Source organism: Phacochoerus africanus, chromosome 7 (assembly GCF_016906955.1).
Source record: "Phacochoerus africanus isolate WHEZ1 chromosome 7, ROS_Pafr_v1, whole genome shotgun sequence".
NCBI lineage: Eukaryota > Metazoa > Chordata > Mammalia > Artiodactyla > Suidae > Phacochoerus > Phacochoerus africanus.
The window spans coordinates 60,787,695-60,808,506 of NC_062550.1; the positions used below are offsets into that span (position 1 = coordinate 60,787,695).

The 20,812-nt window shown below is 39.4% G+C and overlaps 1 protein-coding gene across 1 annotated transcript in view; it reads right to left on the reverse strand.

The window, feature by feature from the left end:
• Nucleotides 1–20,812, reverse strand: part of PTPRO (protein tyrosine phosphatase receptor type O) — a 48,667-nt gene that overhangs the window by 10,906 nt on the left and 16,949 nt on the right. The window contains exons 5-10 of the mRNA XM_047787480.1: nt 18,301–18,336; nt 17,453–17,534; nt 7,299–7,389; nt 5,574–5,650; nt 4,837–4,971; nt 4,221–4,343 (exon numbers count right to left, since the gene is read on the reverse strand). Coding sequence (XP_047643436.1) covers nt 4,221–4,343; nt 4,837–4,971; nt 5,574–5,650; nt 7,299–7,389; nt 17,453–17,534; nt 18,301–18,336 — 544 coding nt within the window. The remainder of the gene's footprint in view (nt 1–4,220; nt 4,344–4,836; nt 4,972–5,573; nt 5,651–7,298; nt 7,390–17,452; nt 17,535–18,300; nt 18,337–20,812) is intronic.

Genomic DNA, 20,812 nt, shown 5'->3' on the forward strand with positions numbered 1-20,812 from the left:
CTGCTATGTAAGTACTACCACTCGCTCCCATCCAGTGATGGGCTGTTCTGAGAATCCTGGTAAGTGGGAATGTTTTGTATATTTTCCTGTTCATATGAACCCATACACCAAATACACTGTTGTTCCCTCTGACCTGAGTAAGTATCAACTATGTGGGTCCTTCAAGATTGATTTTTTTTAGTCCCCTCTAATTTATAAGCATAAGGTTTTATTCCGCTCTTGTTATCAAAATATGCCAAACCCAGTTCTCACAAAAATTGAATGCATCCCTCATCCCTCAAACTTGCTAAGACCCTAGAATCCACTTAGTAGAGGGAATACTATATCATAATTTAGAAGAATTTGGTCTGGCTATGAGTTTGGAGATAAATTTGAGGTTTCGGGTATTAGTGAGAAATAAATTTTGTAGACTCAGTAGTGTTGGGTGAGGTAAAAATTGCAAATATAAATAAATATATAAAGTATATAAATAAAACACAATATTTGTATAAATACAAATGTCAGCCCTTCAACTAGACCCACTGTCCCCTTGACTTAAGGCCATGTATCCCCAGCCATACACAGTCCCTCCATCTCTGCATTCAAAGGCTTTTTCTTTTCTTTTTTGCTGCAACCATGCAAAAAGTTGATTGTTTTTTGGAAGCTCCCAGGCCAGGGATCAAATCTGAGCTGAAGCTGTAACCTATGCCACAGCTGCGGCAACACTGGATCCTTAACCTACTGCAGGGACTCTGAGGGCTTTTCCTTAGACATATGGAGCATGAAACCTGCAAAATGCTGGCCCCCCTCACTTCTTTCTTCTGGAGGTATGGCAAGAAAGCAACTCAAGCATAATAAATTGTGCAGAGTAAATGATTTTCTCAACACATGAGGATTTAAGGATAGTTCACCACCAGATAACTCTGCTACCCAAAATTCATAAAAATGTTTGCTCTTTTCAAGTGCAGATCGCTAGCTAAGCACAAGATCTGTGTATCTTGTATGATCCACGTGTGTGTGTGTGTATGTATATATATATATATATATATATATCTTCTAATATAGTTGATCTGAGAATGTACCCAAGGAGTTCCTGTTGCGGCACAGCAGGTTGAGAACTTGAGGATGCGGTTTCGGTCTTGGCCTTTCTCAGTGGTTTAAGGATCTGGTGTTGCTGTGAGCTTCACGTGGCATAGGCTGGCAGCTGCGGCTCCAATTCAACCCCTAGACGGGGAACTTCCATATGCTGCAGGTGTGGCCATAAAAAGAAAAAAAAAAGAAAATGTATCCAGGTAAAATATGCAAGGTAGTTCAAAAATAGGAAAGCTTTAAATTGCCATCAGTCTCTCTGTAGCTGCAAGGCAGATGTCTCTGTATCAGACAGGTGATTCCTGCCAGCTGGATAGCAAGGCACACGTCAGTGGGAACAAACCAGTTTTGCCAGTTTTTAGTTTCCAGTTCTTACTCAGATAATGCCAAGTTTCAAGTGCTGGAAAGTGACAAATTGTGTGTTATGGTCATTTTCCTCCTTTCTTTTTAAATGAGAAAAACTTGCTGGTTACATCTTACTTAGCCATTCCAAAAAAAAAAAAAATGCTAATTGTATTAAAGAGTAGGAGAAAGAGACTAATCCCTGCCTTCCTCATTTATATAATTTTCTTTCATTGTACTCAGAAAGATCCCATGTATCAATATGAAGAGAATAAAGAAGTGTATAAATAAAAAATGAAAAAAAAATAGAAAAATGTATTCATCAGCATAGTACAACATTCCTTGATAATTTAACCTTCGTTGCAGAAACTTAAAATTTAGATTCTGTATGTTTATGGCCAAAAGGGGGCACTCAGGGACCAGAGGCTTGTAATTACTCTATAAAAACACTACCAGAAAACTACTATTCAATGTTTTATTCCTATGTTTCAAGTTCTTCACATGGTTGTCATAGAAAGGTCACCATTTAAGTCCAAGGACAAGAAGCATGGTATTGATCATGGCTTGATCTATGTCATTTTTCCCTGTCAAGAGAACAGACCCTGTTTTTGCTTTGCAATTTTTTTTCTCCTAAATGCAAAACCTAGGGAAAGTTTTATTCTCTTCAAATATATTCTTTGTCTAGCCACTTGCACTGGCTTTCCAGCCAAAATGGCCAAGACAGAAAGCAGAGTTCAAATGGAATTACGATTGTTAAATATTTTCTCTGATGGATAAATCCATCAGTGTTTTCTAAGAGCTTTATTATTTTTGAAAACATTCATTCATTCACTGATTTAGTCACATCACAAAGATTTTTAAATGGGTAAGGGTTGGGATTACAAGGGTTATTAAAATGGTACTTGCATCCAAAACTTACAGCATGTGGGGGAGCAGAGAGCAGGGCAGGCAGACATAAATGAGAATTGCAACCACCTATGGTACACTATGATGGAGTAATATACATGAGACTAGAGCAGAGGAGGAAAGGGACAAAGGTCTCTTGAGACTAGGGAAGGCTTTATAAAGGAGGACATTTGAGCTGAAACTCTGAGTAAGAATGTGCTTGGGGAACAGAAGGAGATGGGCATGTCAAGGAGATGGGCATGTCAAAGGGATGGAACAGCATGAAGCAGTTTGCTATGGTTACACTGGGGCTTGCCTAAATTCTCAGTGTAGCAAAAGCCATTGTTAAATACTAGTGGTTAAGAAATGATTTGCTATCACTTATATGTGGAATCTAAAAGGTGACACAAATGAACCTATCTACAAAACAGAAACAGAATCTCAGACATAGAGAATAGACTTGTGGTTGCCATGGGAGAGGGGGAGGGACTAGGACAGACAGGGAGTTTGGGGTTGGTAGATCCAATCTATTACATTTAGAATGGATAAGCAATAAGGTCCTACTGTATGCACAGGGAACTATATCCAGTCTCTTGGGATAGACCATAATGGAAAATAATGTGAGAAAACAAATGTGTGTGTGTGTGTGTGTGTGTGTGTGTGTGTATGACTGTGACTATGTCACTATGCTGTTCATCAGAAATTGACACAACATTGTAAATCAACCATAATGAAGTGATTTGCTTCTTGTCAATATCAATAAATGGCCAGTTAATGAGTGCTTATGTTGTATTGATATGAACAATTATTATTTCCATTGTCTATATTAAAGGTCAGCCAGTATTTTCCATAAAGGGAAAATAACAAATAGTTTAGATTTTGTGGATCATACAGCTCTCTGTGGAACTATTCAAGCTCGATGTAACACAGAAAGAGTCATAGAACATCAGTAAATAAATTTGTGGCTATGTTTCAGTAAAATGTTATTTATGGACATTGAAATTTGAATTACATAATTTCTATGGAGTATTTCATGTGAAATGGTGTTCTGCTTTTAATTTTTTTTTCAATCTTTAAAAAAAGTAAAACTCATTCTTAGCTCACAGGTTTCACAAAACAGGTTCTTTTGTTTATCCCCTAATCTATACTGTGAGGAAGGGTTGTTTCTAAACAGAGAAGCACATTTTAATGAAGACTGTCTTATTAAGCTTTGTCCCCAGCAGAGAGCATATTCAAGTGAAGAATACTAGTGAATCTTCCCTCTTATTTTCTGGGGCTGCTCTTGGTGAAGAAGGTACCAGGATGGCTGCAGTGGATGTTAGCACCTAGCCCAGCACACAAACATTCAGCATGAGTGCAGGGAGGTAGCAGTCCTGATGGGAAAAATAGACATTTCTGCCTTTCTAACCATCAGAAATCAATAGCATTGCAAAAGAGCTATGGAACCATGATTAATAAGGTCCAGAAGCACTTTTGAAATAATAAAAACTAAACTAGAAAAAAAAAATAAGGAACACAGCCAAACAAAACCCAAACTTCCTCATCTAAAACTACACTTTATTTTAAAACGTGTTTGTATATCCTACTTAGATGGTTAATATAAGCAGTGACAACACTTCTCAGTCATGCCTGGTGAGCGGTGGGTCACCTTATCCTGTCTTCTATTACCCCAGGAGAATCTGACACGGGACCATGCAGCCTTGTGGCTACGCCTCCTTGGGCTCTACGGGGCCAAGCATTTCACCTACGCTGTTCTTAAGGAGACAGGGAAACAATCATATTACACATGGGACCTTTCTCCTGGAGGAAGCAGTGTTGCCAAACCTAAAGGGTTCCTAGTCTCCCATGATGGGGGACTGGTCTTCTGGCCCCGGGGGCTACCTTAGCTTGGGGATAAGGCCCTGAACCCCTGCTCCACGACTTACGTAGTTGATCTGGAAATGTCTACAGGCCCAGTCGTCCTGCTCTTCCTCTGAGATCATCTCCACCGTGATGTCTCCATAAGCTATGGGTTCTTCTGTGAATGGCCAATAGTGGTCACATTTCACCTGAGGGGACAACAGCACATCCCTTTAAAACAAACAAGTTAGGGAAGAAGCAGTCTGTGCTTAGAGAATGCAAATTATTTGCCTCTGAAGAATCATATAGGATTTTTGTGGGGATAAAGAATGAAGCACAAGGAAGCTTCTTTTGTTATTTTTCTTTTTAAGACCACACCTGCGCCATGTGGAAGTTCCTGGGCTAGAGGCTGAATCAGAGCTGCAGGTGCCAGCCTATGCCACAGCCACAGCAATGCCAGATCTGAGATGCATCTGCAACCTACACCACAACTTGTGGCAACACTGGAAACTTAACCCAGTGAGTGAGGCCAGGGATTGAACCTGCATCCTCATGGATGCTTAGCCTGCTGCGTACTTAACCTGCTGAGACACAATGGGAACTACGCAAATGGAAGTTTCTGTACCCAGTAATCACTTAATCCATGGTAGTGACCGGTGCAGATTTTGCTGCTTAGTGGGGCAGAGCCCACTAGGCACTTACCCTCCTTTTCTCATTACACTGAGTAAGCATGACAATAATCTGAGATTTCTGTTGCAGGACCATCTTCCAAAAGTCATTTCTGGTTTCAGGCAGTGGCCCCTGTGTGGCAATATATTCCTGAGGTGAGTTGTATCCCTGAAATATAAGTGAGAGTGTTGTCACCTCGGAGCCACAGTCAACACCAGATGCTGTTTCACACAAATGAGAAAAACTGAAAATTTACTGAGGATAAATCTGGCCAAGGATCATTAATCTGTGTAGAGTTTTGTCCTTTTTTTCCATTAAAGAGGCAGTCAACTGACTGTATAAATCCCTATGATTTTAAACATTATTCTTGAGAAGCCTGTAAAATCACACCCACATCTTTTTATAAGAACGACCACTGTCTTTAGAGATACATTTTTAAAGCACAGGTGCTCAGGTGGAACCTTTTGAGTTTGGTTTCCAACACTGAAATTTAAACACAAGAAAGATGATGTTTAGTATAACTGTCTACTTTCACTTTCACTAGTCTTTTGCAAAGAAATTCGAATATAACTCGTCTCTGGGCTTCTTTTTTCCGTATTATTTATTCTAAAATGGAATAATGGAAACTGTCCTTTTGAGTTGGATTGCTTGGTGTAGAACAAGCAATTCTATTGAGCTGTTTGACATATCTCTGTAGCCATGTAGTGTTCCTCTGGCTGGGCTACAATTTGGAAGCATGATTTAAAACATTTTTTATTTTGTTTACATACAGGAATGTAGTTGGCATTGATGTAGTCTGCACCTTCTTCTTCATTCATGGAGACTAATCTCACTCGGCTAAAGTCATCTATAAAAGATAAGGAGAAAGAAAATATAAAATGTCAAGGTGGAAGGGTGCAGCCACTATCAAGAACAGTATGGAGCTTCCTTAAAAAAACTAAAAGTAGAGTTTCTATATGATCCAGTAATCCCACTCTGGGGGTGTATTAAAAAAATATGAAGATTCTAATTCAAAAGGATACATGCACCCCAATGTACGTAGCAGCACTATTTACAATAGCCAAGTCATGGAAACAACTTAAGTGTCTATCAACAGATGAATGGATAAAGAAGATATATATATAGATATTACTCGGCCATAAAAAGAATGAAATAATGCCATTTGTAGCAACATGAATGTATCCAGAGATTATTATACTAAGGGAAGTAAAAAAGAAACAAATATCACATGACATCACTTCTAGGTAAAAATCTAAAAAAAAATTGATACAAATGAACTTATTTACAAAATAGAATCAGACTCACAGACAGAAAACAAATTTGTGGTTACCAAAGGGGAAAGAGGGGGAGGGATAAATTAGGAGTTTGGGATTAAGAGATATAGGGAAAAAAAAAGAAAAATATAAAAAATATTAAAAGAAGAAAAATCAGAGTGAAGGAAGAATTTGTCAAGATAATCTTGTCCTCAATATCCGTACCCAATATCAAATCAGTCGGTGATAGGGTAGGTAGACAACACTTATTACAGCTTGGTATTTTGGCCCTACCTCAATGTTAGTGTCTTATATATTTAAGTAAATACATAAACATCTCTCTCAACCACTATATCCTCCCCATCAGCTCTCCTGTCCTTGGAAGAGTAGTCTCCAGATTTTGCAGGGGATTGTGAAGAATATGTACAGGAACTAAAATATCTGGTAGGTTGAGTGGAAGGCTATACCATGTAGCCTAAACTTGGGATTTCCATTTCACTCAGGGACATCCAAAGAATTCACTAGCTTTGGGAAACCCAGAGACAAGAAGATGAAGTTGATGGGCTTTTTGTAAATGGACTTCAAATGAAAAAAGTAAATGCTGAAATGTGTACAGATGTAAGGTGTATAATGATACTACTACCTAATTTTGTCAAGAACCCTTATGAAGGAGGGAGTTCTCTTTTCAGAGCTTTCCACTTTCCCCTTCTTTCCCAGCTCCCCCTAGAGTGCAGCAGAGAGGAAAGTTAAATTTATGCTGGAATGTATTTTAATCATCCAATAAGAACTTTATACTACTTTTTTCTTTGAATGTTGCTTTTATTACAAAAATGCTAAAGAATGGCAGAGCTTGCCAGAAATAAGAAAGGGGGCTTGTTCACACCTTGCACTCCCTTTCCATCTGCCTCCTTCCACTGTTAATGAATTGATGGAAAATAGGTCGTGAGCACAAATGATCTTATCCCTAATTTGCATAAGACTTTTTGATCTCCAAAGGACCAAATAGTCTTTTCTCTTCAGATATGATTCATGTAAAAGCATAATAATTATATCTTCCCACACAGGACAGAATCTAAAGACATCCAAGCAGCACCAATGCGATCAATGCAATCGCAGAGATGGTCTTGAGAAGAAAGACCATTACTGGCCCTGGCCAGGGACTGGTGAAACTGATTAATCTGCAATAACATTCCCTCAGCCTTTGGAAGACACGAGTAGGATCGGCACTACTGACAATCTTACATGGCAGGATGTTTGTGTAACGGTTTTTACATCGGTTCAATGGAAGGTCTGCAGCAAAGTGTGGAATATCCAGTCCAATCAACTTCAACTCCTGTAAATGACAGAGAATAGGTTTCAGATTCCTGTATATGGTGTGGACTGGATTATTGTTCGTATTGGCTTATGGATTATTTTCCCCTTCTTGTCTGTGATAGAATGATCACAATTGTGACCCTCCCCCCTTTGCCTTCATAATGCTGCAGTAACTCCCTTTTAGGGCACAGGGTACTTCTCCTTCCTACTGCTGTAACCTTGCTTTTGGCCAATGAATTCAAGTAGAACTCATGCCCCATCAGAAGCTTGAAATATGTTTGCTCAGCTTGGTTTGCTCTCTTGTGCTCAAGCCATCAGTGTTTCTGCATGAAAAGAATATGCTCAGGGGAAGCTGCTGGGCCCAGGATGAGAAGACACAGGGAGCAGACCTGACTCTGACCATAACCTGAATCAAAACTGCCTCAGCTTTCCCACCAACTCAAGTGTGGGAAAAATAAACATTTTAAGTCACTGAGATTTTGAGGTCGATTCTTATATAGCTTTATTGCAGTAACAGCTGACTAAGGTCATGCATAAATACTTTGGAGAGTTAAGTGATCCCTTGGAGAAGGTGAGAATTATGGGCATCATAATGGAAAATTTGAAAACAGAAACAGGTTTCAGATTTTGAGAGGTACAAGGTAACTGCAGTTTATGCAGTTTGCATAAATATTTCCTATTCTATGAGGAAATGTAGGTATTTCTTCTAAAGGCAATGAACTTTCAAGAATGTAGTAAAAAAAAAAAGAGAGGAAGGAACAAGTAGGGAACATTCTCCACATCACAAGATATAGGATTGACAGTCATCTGGTAATGAAACCCCCAGAATAAGGTTGAAGCAGTAATGGGAAGCCAAACCCTTTAGTGAAAATAAGAATATTAAAGTATCTGCTTGGGTGTATCAGTGCTCTTATAAATGCTACTTTCAGAAGGTGCACTGATATGGGAATTTTAATATAAACAATCAACACATTTCCAAAGGTTACTGGAAGGGGGTTTCTAAGCTGCTCTGTCATGTGTCTGATAAGAAACAAAGAGTTGGAGTCAGGCCCCCTGGGTTTCCCTGGGGGCATCATTTACACCGTGGTCCATGTAAATATTGCTCCCTGGAATTGTGCAGTACACAACCAATGCAGCAGATCCTGTACAAATCCGAAGGCACCATTGGTAAACAGCACACATAACCACTTATAAATGAGGTGACATACATAGTATGCATTTTTCTGTAAGACTATTAAGTGAAGAAGCAGAGGCAGTACTTGTTAGAAATTTTATTTACTCATATGGGCTTCATGATTTCTCCCAATTTTTACTTCAAAGAATCAAAAGCTGGAGGAATATTTCACAGGGGGAAGAATTCTGGAGTGTCTTCGAAAGACTTTGAGGGGAGTTGGAGCTACTGGATGATGTTTTGAAAACGGAACAGGGATTTTTTTCTTTTTTTTTTTTTTGAGCCTTTTTGTGTCTTGATTCAAGTGCTCATGCAAAGCAAATACTTTCTACCCCTAGTTCTTGGGACTTCTACTGCATCCACATGGAAGTTCATTGGTAGCTTAGTATGTGTGCTTCATGGAATGGATATGTAAGCTGCAGTCAACATGGATGAACTGACCTAAATTGTCCAGATTTCTCTCTTCCTTGGATTCCTCATCACTTTTTGGGTTGTCTTTTTCTTTCTTTCTTTCTTTCTTTCTTTCTTTCTTTCTTTCTTTCTTTCGGGGCGCACCCTGTGGCGTATGGAGGTTCCCAGGCTAGGTGTCGAATCAGAGCTACAACTGCCAACCTACATCACAGCCACAGCAACATGGGATCCAAGCTGCATCTGCAACCTACACCACCGCTCACGGCAATGCTAGATCCTTAACCAGGAATTGAACTCCCATCCTCAAGAATACTAGTTGGGCTAGTTACCGCTGAGCCACAATGGGAACTTCCATTTTTGGCTTTTCAAACTCACAAAATCTCAAGCACTTGGCCCAAGTCGAAGCCAATCTGAAGACCAACTATGCTGATATTGATCCTCAATTCACAAATTTAGAAGTGTTTTTTTTTTTTTTCTATCTCAGGCAAAACCCCTGTTTGCTTAATGCCCTTAAACAGAAGCTTATCATTTTCCCTCTATAACTGGTTTTTCCATTGTAAAGTGTTTTTAAAGGCTAATTATATTGTTCTTGTAAGAGATAAAACTCATTTTTAGTAAACTACAATAAAATCAGTGTTATTTTTAGGTGAACTCCTTTTGGCAGCTATCAGCTTACTTAAATGATGCTTCTTTGGAAAGTGCCTTTATAGATAGTTTGTCAAAATATCTGGCTCTTTTTTGGTGGACTGCTTATAAAGTGTAGGTCTTGAAAAAGCAATTCAACTTTCTTTAGCATTAGTTTATCTTTAATCTAATAATTTTTCTACACTTCACTGATGTGTAGTGACTATGAGATGGAATAATTAAATTCAACAAATATTAATGTAGCACTATTGATCATGACTGTGAAATTTTGCTTTGCCTGGCTCCATCATTTCTCCTTTCTTTTCCATGTGTGCTAACCCAACAATTCCCCCCCTCACCCCAAACCCCCTCTTTGAGGACAGACTGATTAGCCACAGGAAAATGCCTTGGGTACAACAGGAAGCAGACTGAGGCTGAGAGCTGGGGTACATATGGAAGCAGATGAACTGATAGAACTTTAATTGTGCGTTGCCTCCCTGCTGTAAATGCTCCTGGTTGATAAAAGAGGTTTAATTGGCTGAACACTGTAAATGTAAATTGCCAAAGTTAAATTGCAGAAAAGCAGGAATGGGCATGTATACACAAAATGCCTTGCAATCTTTTGTAATTTAGCCTGTCACTAAATGGAAAATCAAATACTAAGTTTCCAGCTAAGTAGCTTTCCAGTTATTTTCTTTCCAAACATATGGAAACTCCAGAGGCTTAAATCTTCTTTAAATCAAAGCATGAAGCCATGCCTGAAACCCACATAAGTCATTTTTGAATTTTCATTTGCCAGTTTTGTTTCTAATATAATTTATCATTGTAGTTTTTTTCTCCTAGGTTACATAGTCATACATACAGAGGGTTGAATGCAGATTCCTCCAAGGATCTGTTCACCAAAACCCCCAGAACTAGTGAATGTGACCTTATAGAAAGAAGTCTTTGCAGGAGTTCCTGTTGTGGCTCAGGGGAAACAAATCTGACTAGCATCCATGAGGACGAAGGTTCGATGCCTGGTCTAGCTCAGTGGGTTAAGGATCTGGCGTTGCTGTGGGCTGTGGCATAGGCTGCAGATGCGGCTCGGATCTAGCATTGCCATGGCCCTGAATAGGCCATCGGCTACAGGTCCAGTTGGACCCCTAGACCTCCATATGCTGGGGGTACGGCCCTAAAAGGACACAAAAGAAAAAAAAATTTTGCAGATGTAATTAAAGATCATGAGGTAAGATTGTTCTGTAATATCTGGGTGCATTCTGAACTTAATGACAAGGTTCCTTATAAAAGGGAGAAGAGGACTAGGCCATATGAAGATGGAGGAATTGATAAGAGCCATGCAGCTACAGGCCAAAGATGCCCGGAGCCACCAGAAGCTGGAAGAGGCAAAGAATTCTCCCTTAGAGACTTCAGAAGGAGCATAGTCTCACTAACACTTTGATTTTGGACCTATGGCCTCTAGAATTGTGAGAGGATACATTTTTGTTGTTTTAAGTCACCAAGATTGTGGTAATCTGTTGTGGAAGCCCCCTGGGAAACTAATACACTCAAGGAACCTAGTGGCAGTCTGTGTTATGTTGGTTGTGTTTAATGTATAGTCTTGAAAAGCAGAGCACAAACACATGCACTGTATTAGTCCACTTGGGTAGTGATAACAAAATACCATAGACTGGGTGGCTGAAACAGAAATGTATTTCTCAATGTATTTCTGGAAGCTAGGATGTCCAAGAACAAGGCAGGTTTCATGGTGAGGCTTCTTGTGATTTGTAGGTGGCCACCGTCTTGCTGTGAGCTCACATGAACTCTTCTTTGTCATACGGTCATATGGTGGGGTTGGGGGTAAGAGAGAGCAAGGTCTCTGATGTCTCTTCTTATAAGGGCACTAATTCAATCATGAAGGCCCCATCCTCATGACCTCATTTAACCCCAATCACCTTCCAAAGGCCTCCTCTCCAAATACCATCATGTTGGGGGTTGGCCTTCAACATATGAATGTGGGAAGTGGGGGGGGGTACCTTCACTCCATAACATGTACCATCATCTTCTGAGATTAACACAAGCTGTATTCTGACTTTAGAGTCTGTAACAATGTCAGCAGGTGATAAAAACTTCTTTGCTTTGGGATAAGGTTAGACATTAGAGTCAGGTGAACTAGGTGACCAGACTATAGGACAAGTCAGGAGAAATGATGTGACCCATGGTGTTGACATAAGAGGTTCCATCTATGGCTAGTGAATGTCCAATGGGATTGGGCAATGGCTAGTTACTTTTCAGGCAAACATAAAGGGAGAAGAAAGTATTCAGAACAAGATATTTAGTGAGGTTCTGTTTTAGTTCCCTAGGGCTGTCATCACATAGTACCACAAACTGGGTAGCTTAAAACAACAGAAAAGTATTTATTGTCTTATAATAGTGAAGGCTAGAAGTCTGAAATCAAGGTGTCAGCAGGAACACAGGCACCTTTCTTTCCTCTATCTCGCTTCTAATGGTTTGTCGGCAATCCTTGGTTTTCCCTCACTTGCAGATGCATAAACTCCAACTCCAACCTCTGCCTTTGTCATCACATGGCTTTCTCCCTCTCTGTCTCTTGTCTTCACATGGCTGTCTTTTCATAAGGACACCAGACATATTGGATTAAGAGCCCACCGCACTCTATTATGACCTCATCTTAATTACATTTGCAATGACTCTCTTTCTAAGAAGAAATACTCTATTTGTATTTTCAAATTTCCATTCTGAGGTACTAAGTGATTAGGCCTCCAGCATATCTTTTAGATGACACAATCCAACCTATAACAGGTATTCTGAAGGAAGAATAGGATGCTGCAACTTGGCCATGTGATGGAAGACTAGAGTTCTGTCCGTCTTGGACATCAACCTCAGGACAGCTTGGCAATAGCTAGTAGGGTCCGAGGCCCTAGGTTGGGATTTAGGGGAAACACTCCTGTCACTGGACAAATTCTAGTACAGGCACTTGGAAACAGAGACCAGTTCTAGGCAACAAGGAATGAGCACAGAGAAATTAGGTCTGGGAACAAAGTCCCTTGGTATGAGAACTGTTTGAGAGGGTTTGATGTGACTTATTTCAGCAACACTACAGGTAGACCTCCAGGGAACTGGACTGAAAAACCAGTAAAAACAGCTGTACATAGAAGCTGCTACCAAAAATCAAGGGTCATCTCCTATGAATAATGTAGCAAGTAGCCTCGTCTTGTTTTGACCTTGGCAATCACATTTCCAAACAAAGGTGGTGAGGGCTTTCCCTAACATCCCAATCTTACACACAGCAAAGAAACTAATGAAAAATGAGCAATATGGGGTATGTCTTGTGGGCTTTCAGATTTCAAGCTCTAAAGTCCGGCTTTTCAAAACATTTTCAATATGAGACACAGGAAAGGAGTTGAATCTAACACAAACCTCCTTAAGAAAAGGTGTATATTTTCATCAGAAGAATAATCAGTCCTTCCAGTAGATCCAAAATCAGACACAGAGTGAAAAAAGGAATGTGTTTAGTGAATGCAAATTAGCAATTCATAATAGCTTCATGTAGGACTTAGAATATCAGTAATACATGTAAATCTAGACATGAGTTTCAATTTGCATAATGCTTATAAATGATGTAATTTCTCAATATGAGCGTGATCTTTCAATGTCAGTATCAAAATGAATACAAGTATTAAGCATTAATATAAACAGAACAAATAACTGTTCAGATACTGGATTTAGCTAGCCCAGTTGAGTCAGCTGTCTCTGTACCCTCTTGGGTTCCCATCAGAGCAGGAAACATTTTTATTTTTCCTTAAGCCTCAATGAATTATTGAGTTCAGGGAAATCTGAAGACCACCATGTTAACCCGAAATCAGGTATGGGAGCTCAATGGGTCTTTGAAAACAGATGAGGTGACTCCGACCCTGAGCCCGAGGAGGTGGGAGTGGGGTGGAATTGGGGGTTGGCAATGGGAGGCTGTCAAGTGACAGTGGAAGTGAGTCAGATCACTGGGTCACTGCCTAAACAAACGTCAGTCTAAAACCTACGATCTAAGCCTGTGATTTAAAACAGACTTCTGGAGAGTAATTTGCATTTTCTCATCAGAACAGAGATACCATATCAGGATTTGGCATCAAATAAATTACATATTTGGCCAGTAATGCTGTAAGAACAAAGGGATATGAAAAAAGCATTATAATAAATCAAAATGTTAAATATGTCTCCAGGTCATGGCGTGATGGCTAATTTTACATTTTAGCTAGGCTATAGTGCCAAGCTGCTTGGTGAAACATCCATCTAGATGTTGGGTGAAGGTATTTTTTAGTTACAATAATGTTTATATCAGTAGACTTTGACAAAGCAGGTAACTCTCCATAATGTGAGTGGACCTCATCCACTTGGTGGAAGGTCTTAAGAGAAAAGAGTGACGTCCTTGAGGAGGAAGGAATTATGTTTTCAGGTTGCCTTTGGACTTGAATGGCAACATTAGCTCTTCTCTAGGTGCCCTACAAATTTCAAACTTGCCAGTTCCCATAATTGTGTGAGCGATTCATTCAAATAAATCTCTCTGCGTAACTATCTCCTATTGCATTATCATATATAGGATATACACAGTGTAATACCAATATAATTACAAGATATAATTCTACAATAATCTTATAATAATATAATTCTATAGTAATATAAATAATATATGTTAGACCTGTGTTTATGCATGTGTATATATATGTATAAATGTATATATAAATAATGTATATATCTCCTATTGGTTTTGTTTCTCTGGAAAACCCTGACTAATTCATAAGAGTTATAAAAAGTTTGGATGTATCATTGTCCTACATTTAGTCCAGTGTCTCTTGATGGAATACTGCTGGCCTGTGACAGTTCTTTGTGGTGTGGGACCATCCCACTCACGGCACAATATTTAACATCGCTGTCCCTTTCCCCATTAAATACCACTCCCAAGTCAGTGTGACAACCACACGCTCCCAAACTCCGCTTAAGGGACTGCTTGGCACAAGCCCAGTTGAGAATCACTTTGTGTTCAACCTACCCATTCTATAGATGAAGAAACTGAGGTGATGAGAAATTGTTAATTTTTTTCAGAATTAATTAATGGTAAATAGTGGTGAGGATGCAGGTTTCTTAACTCTCAGTTTGGTACATCCCTATCTGCCTTATAAATCCTAGGAAATAGGCCCAAATGCTATGTTATATCTTAAATATATAGAAGGCTTCAGCAGATTGTAAATCGAACATGTAGGCATAAAATTGACAATTCAACTTTTCACATTTTTGAAGCGTCTGAAGCTAGGATCGAATCACTTATTGGTTGGTTGTCCCAGTGTCCTCTCTTTGTTTAAGAATAATGCCCTCCCTCTCGGGTTTAGCCATGTGGTTTCAGTAAGAATTGTCCTGTTCTTCCCTGATTCTTCCCTCCCTGGCTGCAGTGGATGAGAGAGGACATCACAACCCATGCCAGCCAATCAGAACCTTCCCTATTATTTTTTGAACACAAACAAGAGAGTCAATAGCTCCCTTTGGAAACTGAAGATGTGATGCTTAGGAGACAGAGGTTGTTGGCAGTCGTGTTTTACACTATGAGAAAGAGGTTGGTTTCTATCCAGAGAAAGGGAGGCCAATATATAGAGAGAAGCAGGAATGAGAAATAAAAAGAGGGGGTTGGAGTTCCCGCTGTAGCACAAGGGGATGAGCAGAGTCTCTGATCCCCAGACCAGCACAGTGGGTTAAGGGACCCAGCATTCACACATCCCTGGCATAGGTTGAGACTGCAGATTGGATCAGATCCCTGGCTTGGGAACTCCATATGCAGATAGGCAGGGGAGGAGGCAAAAACAATAAGACAGGCCACTCTGCAGGGGTGTGGGTTGTGGCTCCTGGTTCCATCCATTCCTGAGACTGAGCTCCTCCCCTGCTCTCCTCCTGGTAGAGCTATTCAACCCTCCCTTTGATGATATAAGAGATGTTAGTTACCCTTTGAACAAATTTCCTTTTTGGGGGCTCTAAACTAGTTTGAATTGTGTTTCTGTCATTCACAACTGAAAAAAAATTTTTTTTCTTTTGACCACAAAATGATTCACTGAAATTTTTTTTATACCGATGCAATTCAGAAGCACAGTTATAGTTACGCTGGGGTTTGATGGTGTGAACTGGGGAGTACTCCTAATCCTCCCAGCAAAGACAGTGACCCTGGCTGTGCCACCAAGGTCATGCCATCTGGTAGGAATTGAGACTGTGGTTTCAGTGAGGTTGCAACAGTACCTACATTATAATTTTCAGCACCATTATCAGCATTATCTAGATATTTATTTTCTTTTGAGTTTGGGCTTATGTTCTTTTATAAAACAAATGTTTTTTATAAAACGTCCCCTCCTTTCATTGGTATACTTTTTGAAACGCCATCCTCCAGAGATCTCCATTTCCAAGTGAGTTTCCGTTCTCTGAGCTACAGCATTTGGGGTAGCATTTATAGTGTCTTATGCACCTGCGTACCATGGATTACTGAGCCAGGATTTATGTGGCATTTCTCAAGGCACAGGTAGTAGTTAGGGTTTTTTTTATTGGATAATGTATAATAGTCTTCTCATCCTTAAATTCCCTGTTAGAATGAATATCTACATTAGGACTCCTGCTGCTTCTTTCAGACCAAAGCTGTCTGTGGCTGAGGAAGGGAAAGAAGAAATGGATATGAGTAATGAGGAGAAAGCAGCTACATTCTACAACCTGGTGTTTCACAGGAAAAAGCAGCTAAGGGGCTTTTAAAAAAAAAAAAACTACGTAATTTAGAAAAAGTACTTTCTCTTTCCTTTCTTCCTGGTCTCTCTGAATCAAAGATCACCTGAGCCTTGCTATAGAAGCCCAAAGGATGGGAGGTTAGCCAGACTGTGTTCTGAACTGTGAGAACATGAGGACCAGTTATATGCCTCAGGCTGCTGGATGTGGATTTACTCATTTCCATCTACTCTGACACATAGTCTTGGACTCAAAGAAATACGCACCCTTCAGAAAAAGAAAGTGATGCTAATTTTGTTCTTTTACACAAAGGATGTGTAACTCTCTTTCTCCAATTTCCCGGAGAAAAGAAAAGAAGAGAAGAGAAAGACATATGAGGAGTTCCCATTGTGGCTCAGTGGTAACAACCTGACTAGGATCCATGAAGACTTCGGTTTGATCCCTGGCCTTGCTCAGTGGGTTAAGGATCTGGTGTTGCATGAACTGTGGTAAAGGGTGCAGTTGAGGCTAAGATCTGGCATTGCTGTAGGCTGGCAGCTACAGCTCCAATTCGACCTGTAGCATGGGAACTTCCATATGCCGAGGGTACAGCCCTAAAAAGACCCCCCCAAAAAAAAAAAAAGCCTTACAAAGTAGAATGCCAAGAGCCTTATAGCTGTCAGAGACTCTAGGCTCCTCTCTGCCCAGAAGACAAAGGAGTTTGTTTCATCCACTCTTGACCCTTACTGTTGCCAAAGTAGCAGGAGGAACACGTGCCCCCACTCACTGTACATGAAATTCCCTGAAATCCCCTGAAAGTGAAATTGTTCCAGATCCCAGTCCCCAGCTTGCTTTCCCTCCTCTTTCCACCCCCCTGGTTTTCAGTGAGGGCTTCTCCTGCTACCATGTTTGTTCATCCTGGTACTTGCACCTGTTCTCTCCTTTCCTTCATTTGTGTCACCCCAATCCTGACCTACTAAGGTTGACATCCTTGCTCTGAGCCAGCAGACTAGACACCCTGAACCCAATTACCATCCTGCCTGCTATGAACCCCACCACAAGCCCTGCCCAGAGAGCAGGGAGAATGACACCAGTACAAACCTGCCCATTCCTCCCAGTCCCACTCTCACAGAGGGTAGGAAATATTTTATCCACTCACCTCAAATTGAAGAGAAAATTTATAGTCAGAATCTTTGGCCATATCCTTGATATAGGCATCGAAGTCATCTAGTTGAACCGGGCTTGGTCAAACACAAAGAAAAGTATGTTTTAAAAATCCCGTTGATAGGTATCATAGTGTTTAGCACTATATTCCTCCAACATAAACAATTTTCTTGGAGATATCTTACTTAAAGTTTAGCCTTCATTTTATTTTATTTTATTTTATTTTTATTTTCTTTTTTGGCTTGTTGTTGTTGTTGTTATTGTTGTTGTTGTTGTTGTTGCTATTTCTTGGGCCGCTCCGCGGCATATGGAGGTTCCCAGGCTAGGGGTTGAATCGGAGCTGTAGCCACCGGCCTACGCCAGAGCCACAGCAACGCGGGATCCGAGCCGCGTCTGCAACCTACACCACAGCTCACCGCAACGCCGGATCGTTAACCCACTGAGCAAGGGCAGGGACCGAACCCTCAACCTCATGGTTCCTAGTCGGATTCGTTAACCACTGTGCCACGACGGGAACTCCTATTTTTATTTATTTATTTATTTAGGTTAAAATTACCAGTAGGCTTCCTTCTGCGTGACTTTTATAATTTCTAACAACCCATTTTTTTCCCTCAAATTTCATATGATGAGAACTGTCCTTATTCCTGACATGTTTTCTGTGGTGCATTTTCTTAGTGGTCTTACCATCCATTGTGTAAACATACCAACACATAATAGCTTAGCTATTTTAATATATTGCCTCTTTCTTAAACATCCCTCCTATTTAAAAACAAGCAATCTTTTTCAATTTGAAAAGTGATCATCATGAAGCATATTTTAAATGAAACAGGAAGAAAAACTTACTTTGTCAGTTTCCTCTTCTTTAAACCATTTTTACTCCTGAGAATTTAAAAAAAAGGAAATTTATCTGAGCAAAAGAATTGATTAACATAATGATTAAATATGATGAGCTTTAAATAATTACATCAAGCGCCTCTAATTTATTTAATTTTTATTAAACATACCTCAGGTTTGTTTAATTACTTTCCCTTAAATGAGATGATAATGATAAAAATTGCATATTCATTTTTAAAACTCTATTCAATTTCAAGAACATACTTGCAATTTATACTTCAGATTTGTCAAAAAAATTAATTCTAGAAATATAATTTCTTGCTCCTAGTGATTAAGTTGGTGAGGTGTTTTGTAAATATATAGAAGTATCTATGGCCTGAATACTCCAGGTTCTCTAGGCAAGAAAGAGAGATTTGGGGAATAAAGGTGAGAACTGATGGGGGAGGTGGATATGCTGGTTTCTTAATTAAAGACTAAAATAATCTCCTCAGACATTTTCTTTGGGAATATGAATTTGTGCTATCAGTGTTGTCATGTGTCTTATAAATTCTACCACAACATCATTCTTATTCAGTTTTGAACTAGTTTTTAAGCCATCTGAAGAACTGTACCTGCTTGTCCCTAATTCATTACTAGTCTGCAAGCACAAACACATGTAAAAGTAATATATGTTTCAGTTAATTACATTTTTTAGGTTTTTTTTCTTTAAAGTGTAATTGTTTTTACTTTTTTTTAAAGAGTAATTGTTTTTACTCTTTTTTTTAAAGGGTAATAGTTTTTACCCTTTAACTACATATCTTACATGCAAGATAGCTGACCTAAGGTAGCTCATGCTAAGATAGTATCTGCTGAAAGCCTTCATTATTGTATTAATATTGCCTGTATAAATGATATGGATACTTGATTGAGTGTGACGATATTTATAAGTAATTTTCAAAGGTCTTTAAATATTGATGGAAGCACGCAGATCTTCAAAACATACAATCTATAGTAAACAGCCAGTTGTGATCTGAATATTCTTACGTGCCAAAATATTTATTTATACTGAAATTTATGAATGTGTGGATACCCCTGCTTCTAGAAAAGCCTTTAGCAAAACGAAGCACTGCTTCCTCTGGGCTTTCATAACACTTGGTTCATGGAGGATTTCTCACGTGATCTGAAGGTCAGCTATATACATGCTCCTTGCTAAACTGTTGTTTGTCCCCAGAGCAGAGCACAGTTAGTAGAATACTAGTGGGTGGCCAGTAAATGCTTATTTAACAGAATTGACACAAAACATCTTTGTTCTGCTATCCTCACAATTTTTTACTTAGTGATTCAAGTAAGAATTTGATACTAGACTTGGGCTCATGAGGAACCACTGGAGAAATGGGACTTGTGGGTGGAAAGGAAGTAATATCCATAAAGGCAAGTAGTGTTTCTGGTTTCCTTTCATAGTTTCAGGTAGTTTTTATTTCTTCTTTTTTTTTTTTCCCACACTTGTGGCATAAGGAAGTTCCTGGGCCAGGGATCGAACCCATGCCTCTGCAGTGTCCTGAATTACTGCAGTGGGATTCTTAACCCAGTGCACCACAGTGAAAACTCCCACTTCTCTGTCTTCTTAATTCTGAATGAAGACAATCCATTCAATAATACTTGCCCTATTTTTTCTCCCTCTTTTGGTCTTCCATACTTGGGATTTAAAGGGAATAGACAGTCTAGCTTTTGCTTCTCCAAAATCTCCCCTCCCCAAAAAACCCCAAAAAACAAAACAAACCACTGTCATACTGCACAGAGCTGAACCACATAGGCATTTGGGAATCTAAAGACATATCTCTGGAATAATTTTTTACTCAGCTCTTGTGATGGTAATTTAGTTAGTGTTAAGAATCCTACATTTATTTCCTCTCGGAGGAGCCCATTACTTTAGTGCTTGATGAAAGCAGAATGTTAGCATAATAAGGAACAGTTCTGGTAAAGTCAGGAGGCTGCCAACATATTTTGTGATTCAGAGTGAAAGTAAAAAAAAAAAAAAGAAAAAAAAAAACGAAAACCACAAAACCTTTCCTATCCAAACAGACTTTAAGGGAAACTGGAAGAAACAAATGTATGTGGGAGGGTGACGCTGAATAAATTCAGTGCTGAAATATAAACCCGCTACTATTCAGCTGCTGTGTGGAAACCTGATTCATGGAAGGAGGCACTATTTTTTTTTTCTTTCAATCTCATTCACAGATTGAATAAACCTTAAATAAAATGTGAAATTGTACCATGTGTTTTGTATGGCTTATTGTCTTAAGTGTATGTCTTCATGATTTGTGCCCAACTTTCATTGTTCTGATTAGATCTTGCTGAATTCCTGAAGATTCCAAAGGGTTCCTGCATCTTAGGACTGTGAGACATGACAGACTGAATTATGAGGAACATTTTCCCACATTTTCCATTGTTTCCCAATCAAGGGAAAATTCACTTTTAACATGTAAGGTTTTGCTTGCGATTTTCACTTCAGCACTTTATGAAAAGAGCTCGTGTTTGTGTG